Raw genomic sequence first — 5,498 nt, 5'->3', positions numbered from 1 at the left:
CCCCATTCCTCCCCCTCTCCTGCGAACACGCCCATCGGCCCCACCTCCTCGCGTCCCCTCCCCCCGCCCAAAGAGTGAAATCTACTTTTATTCGCGATCTGATATAGACCCGGGAATTCAATCCAGGATGACGTTGCCTGGGTATAAAATAGGAAAGAGGTCGGAGTGGATTAGAGACTCCAGGCAGCTGAGATCTGAGGAGGAAACGGACGGCAGTGGAGGTGGAGGAAGAGGAAGAGGAGGAGGAGGAGCTGCAGGAGAAGCAGGAAAAGAAAGAGGGGGGCAATGGCAGGCAGTTCCAAGGCGAAGGCCCTTCCTCTGCCCCCCCGCCCGGCCTCTTAAGGAACGGCTTGCCAGCAGGTCCCCTGCGCCCCCTTCCCCCAAGAAGCCGGGCTCTCGGCGCCCTCGCTCCCGGGCCCTCCGGCCGGCCCAGCCGTGCGAACGCTCCGGTCTGCCTCTGCCAGGAGAAGGTCCCGTTGCCGCGGCCGCCGCTCCTCCTCCCTCCGAGCATAGCGCCGGGGGAGGGATGCCTGCTGGCATGTTCAGCATCGACAACATCTTGGCGGCCAGACCCCGCTGCAAGGAGACGGGGCTGCTGCAGCAGCAGCAGCAGCAGCACCCCGCGCAGCAGTCTCAGCCCAGCGCGGCGCCCGTCGTCTTCTCGGCCAGCCTGCACGGAGGGGACTCCCTGTACGGCCCTGCTGGCAGCGACTACGGCGGATATTACTCGCGGGCCGTGGCTCCGGCGTCCAACCTGGCCGCCCTCGGTGGATCTAGACTGGGAGGCTATGGCAACTATTACTACGGGCAGCTTCACGTCCAGGCATCCTCCATGGGCCCCTCTTGCTGCGGCGCCGTGCAGCCCTTCGGCGCTCAGCAGTGCTCCTGCGTTCCAGCCACAGGTAAGGCAGAAATGCCCCCCCCCCGCCCCACTCGTCTGTGCTGCTCGGGGCCTTTTCCAGCGGGGGGGGGGGCGAAGAGAGAGAGCGCAAAACCCTCTCCGGGATGCCTCTGCCTTCCCCTCCACCTCTCCTGCCCCTCGTCTGGTACTTTTTAGGAGAGTGACAGAGAGAAGCGGAGGCTGAAAGGGTTTCTCTCTCTCCGCAACAGGGAAGCGCAGTTTCTTTGGCCGAGGGTGGGAAGGGAGAGCCTCCCCTTGAATTTTTTCTTAGACTGGAGAAGGTTTGAAAGGCGCAGGACTGTGCGAGGAAAGGATGCTGCGGAGCCCAGATCGGAGGACGTCGCCCGCCCCCGCTTCCCGGGTCGCGGCGACAGCGTGCGGCGGAATGCAACGCAGCGCGGGGATTCGGCGGTAGATCCCCTCGCGCTGGCTGGAAGTGACGTGGGATCCTGGATCCAGGGAGATCTGTACTCGAGATGACTTTGCCTTGAGAACCTGGGCAGGCGCAGCTCCCTTGCTGACACGGTTGTTTTTCCACGCTCCTGACAAATGCGTGTACTTGGAATTAAGGCATTCCCCGCGTTTCCTTGGGAATATTTCTGCCAGCGTTCAGATTACCTTCCGAATGGCACTGCTGCCCCAAAGCCTATTTATCGAGCACGAAACCCTACTCAAATAAGGGCTGACTTCTGAGTAAACAGATTACACGTTTAGTTATGACTGAGCTGCTCCTTTCTGAAGCAGTCACCCCAATTCTCCTTCATTCGATTTTAACTTTCCTGTCCTAGCCAAATATTCCTTTGAAACAGCATATTAAATGGGATATACTTTCAAATAAATACGTTCAAAATCGAGAACTCATTTTCTTAGTCCGAATTAAAAAATAAATAAATAGCAAGGCAGCAGACCCGGAACTGAGAATCAAGCAAAATACGAATCGATTCAGCCTGAGTTAAATGGGGAGGGGGAGAAAACAGGAGCAAAGCCGATTTGAGGATTACCTTCCTAGATATTTATTTAAGTCATTTTCTCACTAGTGAGTTATAGCGTTAACCACTCGTGGTGGTGGTGGTGATGTCTTATTCGCCACGACGAAATTGAAAGACCCTATAAAACCCTAGGGAGAAATTACTTTAAATCGAGATGCTCCTCGCTTTAGCAGGATTCGTTTCTGAACTGCTCTGTTATCGACCCCTTGAAGCCAGTTGGGTCTTTTCAACAAACATACTCAGAATCAGCTCTTCCTCCCTTTCTCCAAGTCCCAAAAGTTGCCATTTCATACAGTTTTCACTCTTGCTCTGTTGCAGAAATCTTTAAAGCGGCACGATAAATAGGAATTCCCCTATTTGAAAGTAAGGACTTAAATGTTCAGGTCGGTTCTTTTCCTGCCTCACGCTTTTCGCTCCTGGACTTGTTCTGACTTCAGTGGGATTTATTGCTCCATAGCAGAAGTGGCTGCAAGTGTACATTCTCAGCCCCTTAAATAAACGCAACTTCCTCTACATAACTAAAAAAATATATCTAGGACAGTAACCATCCCATGCCTTTAGTGAACGCCCTAGTTAAGTCATTCAGAAGGGGGGGGGGCGTGATGAAGTCTTTGGGATGCATTTTCAGTGTAAGAGTGGAGGGTGAGACAGCTTAAGACTCTCTGAACATTCGGGAGCTTCTCCAGGGCTAAGAGAGAAAGAGAGGGGTGTGCACCCCCGGCGAGGTCAAGCCTCAGGTCCAGGGCGTTCGCATTCCTGCCTTGCCCTTCCCGCGGATGTGAACGGTGCACGTTCAGCTTTGTGGTTCGCTGACGATTCCGCGTCCCCCCACCCGCCCACCGGTTCCTCGCAATGAGTCCGGAATTGAAAGGCTCCTACGAAACCAGCCATAGCATCAACCTGCCACCTCGTTCCGACTCCCTACGAGCAAGCAAGCTCTGGCTTCGCTCTGTTGCCTGGGGTGGGACAGGTTGGGCTGGGCTGGGCTGGGCTGGGCAGACACGACCTGGAAATTTGGTCCCTTCAGAGGCTGTGTTTGCACTTTTCTCCAGGCTACGAAGGGACGGGCTCGGTCCTCATGTCTCCGGTCCCGCATCAAATCCTGCCCTACATGAACGTGGGCACCTTGTCCCGGACTGAGCTGCAGCTCCTGAACCAGCTCCACTGCCGGCGGAAAAGGAGGCACCGCACCATCTTCACCGACGAACAACTGGAGGCGCTGGAAAACTTGTTCCAGGAAACCAAATACCCCGATGTGGGCACCAGGGAACAGCTGGCCAGAAGAGTACATTTACGGGAGGAAAAAGTGGAGGTAATGTGATCTTTCTTCCAGGCCTAAAAAAGGGGAGAAGGAAGGGAGGGAGGGAGGGAGAATGGGTTGTGGCAGTTGATGCGGCGGTGGTTGCTTGGCCCAAGGGTGAGGTGGAGGGAGAGGGAGAAGAAGCGGGCCACTGGCTTTAAAGAGGGGAGAGGAAAGTTTCAGCAAACTTTGGGGATCTTTTGGTGCAGAGCCTGACAGTGGTTGTCGCAGAATATGTAGCATCAAGAGTAGCAGTGGGCTGCTTCTTACTGGAAACTGCACGGCTGCTCTTACCGTTAGCCTTACACCCGACTCCTGAAGTTCAAGGGCAATTGAAGCCGCAGAAATTGAAAACAGGACTGGATTTTATCGGCCTCATTCGCTGGCCGGCTTTAGCCCGCTTGGGATCTCATCTTCCTTCCCTGGACTAGGTAGTCCTTACTCTTGGATAGGTATTTACTTTCCCCTCAGCGACAACCCTGCTGTCCTATAGCCAATGACTCTCGGAGTAAACTCCACTGAACCCAGTAAACGCATCTCGGGGAGCGGCGCGAGAATTCTTGGAGGTTATTGACTCCGATTCTCTGGAGCGCAAAGTCGCTCCTGTCTCCTGGGCAGTGAGCGGTCCTAGGCTCAGACCTAAGGAGTTCTTCTTTCCGAAGGCTGAGGGCAAGCTACCTCCGCCTCCCAACATCCAAGCTGAAGAGAGTCTAAATTCTGCCTCCTACAACCTGTTAGGCTACAGCGCATAAAAAGCTTAGGTGCTTTGTAGTTCAGCGTGGTTATGGGAACCCACCAACTGTATTGTGTGTGCCAGCCCATCACCTTCAGCCATCAAATGGTTCCGTTGTCAGGGCGTTGCTACTTTATGTGAGCACAATTGTGCTCTCATAACCAGGGTTTAGCCTGTTGTGTGAAAATCGCCTGCGAGTTCCGTTGTGGTGGAGCCGGAAGTCCTGGGAAAGCATCAACTGAAGCCACTTCCTCTCGGGGACAATCGCTCCTTAGCTTTTTCTTGGCGCCCGAGAGCGTGCAAGACTGTGCACTCAAAGGCGGTTCAGAGCCGTGGTAGATCTGGCTCGGGACGGGCCTGGCCAGGCAAAATAACAGATCCGGACGGTGGCATCCATCCTGCTCTGCAGTTTCTAAACAGTGCGGGATACCTGACTTGATTTTAGGGTGAGGGTCTCTCCCCTTGCCAAGCAGATGCTCTTGCAGATAGGCTTCCTGGGCAGAACTCCCATGCTACTGGATTTGCAGGCAGCGCCTGGTGTTTTATTGTGGGAGAAGCCGTAGCACCGGGGTCAGGGTCCATTACAGAAAGACAGAATCTCCAGCCTTGCAGCAGCCAACCCTGCGACGTTGGCTTGGAAATAAGCAACCCTGCGCGTGACGAACACTTCCCACTTGAGTGGCGGTAGCAGGCGGTCCCCTTCCAAGAGAGCTGGAGTCCCCGCGTCTCGGGGAAGCGCGGACCGCGTCTCCTGCTCAGCGTCTGGGCAAACAAGGAAAAGTCGGGGGGTTGGGCTCGTCCCACAAGCCTCCCTTTCAGCCCAAAGCGCGGTCATTCAGACGCGCGGATTTCCCTGAGTCCTGGCCACATCCATTGAAGGTCGCTGTGAACCGACTCGGGGGTGGGGTGGGGGTGGGATGGGGGTCGATTCCAATGACCCGAGGGATCCTCTTCCCAAGACATCGCTCCCTTGGGCGCCGCCTCTGAATCCCGCGGGTCCCTATTCCTACGGCCAGTAACGCTCCCCTCCCCTCCCTTCTTTCCCTGAATGCAGGTTTGGTTCAAGAACCGCAGGGCGAAATGGCGGCGGCAAAAGAGGTCTTCTTCGGAGGAGTCAGAAAATGCCCAGAAATGGAATAAAACTTCCAAGACGTCCCCAGACAAGCGACAAGAAGAAAGCAAAAGCGATTTGGATTCCGACAGCTGATGTCTCTGACGCACGCACGCACGCACGCACGGCCGGAGAAGCTGCCGGCCGGGCTGGACTAGGTTTCTCTCGGCCCCTTGGACGAGGAGACGCTCGCTCGCAGCTCTTGCACAGACTCTGCCTTTGCAGGGAGAGGGAGGAGGGACCGTAGATCTATCTGTATATAATGTACACGGTCCCCGGAGCCAATCCTTTGAAATAAAACGCGGAGTTGCGTGGGCAGATGCCCCCGCGGGTCTTTCCTTGGGGTATTTCTGAGCCCTCCGACGGGGCGGCCCCAGAGCAGCGAGAGGGGCGGGCCTGCCTGGCCCCTCAGCGTTACTTAGCGGTTTTTGTTTTGCTTTAAACTTGTTTAGGGTGGCTGGAGA

At 55.6% G+C, this 5,498-nt stretch overlaps 1 protein-coding gene across 1 annotated transcript; it reads left to right on the top strand.

Annotated features, from left to right (window-relative positions):
- The first annotated feature begins 526 nt into the window (after positions 1 to 526).
- GSC (goosecoid homeobox) lies at positions 527 to 5,134 on the top strand. The gene is made up of 3 exons (XM_063293754.1): positions 527 to 902; positions 2,943 to 3,202; positions 4,978 to 5,134. The coding sequence occupies exons 1-3, from the start codon at positions 527 to 529 to the stop codon at positions 5,128 to 5,130; spliced, it is 789 nt and encodes a 262-aa protein (XP_063149824.1). The 3' UTR covers positions 5,131 to 5,134.
- The last annotated feature ends 364 nt before the right edge of the window (positions 5,135 to 5,498 follow it).

The sequence above is a fragment of the Candoia aspera genome, chromosome 1 (genome assembly GCF_035149785.1).
Source record: "Candoia aspera isolate rCanAsp1 chromosome 1, rCanAsp1.hap2, whole genome shotgun sequence".
Classification (NCBI taxonomy): domain Eukaryota; kingdom Metazoa; phylum Chordata; class Lepidosauria; order Squamata; family Boidae; genus Candoia; species Candoia aspera.
The sequence above is the reverse complement of the archived record's forward strand: the minus strand, read 5'-3'. Positions and strand labels throughout refer to the sequence as shown.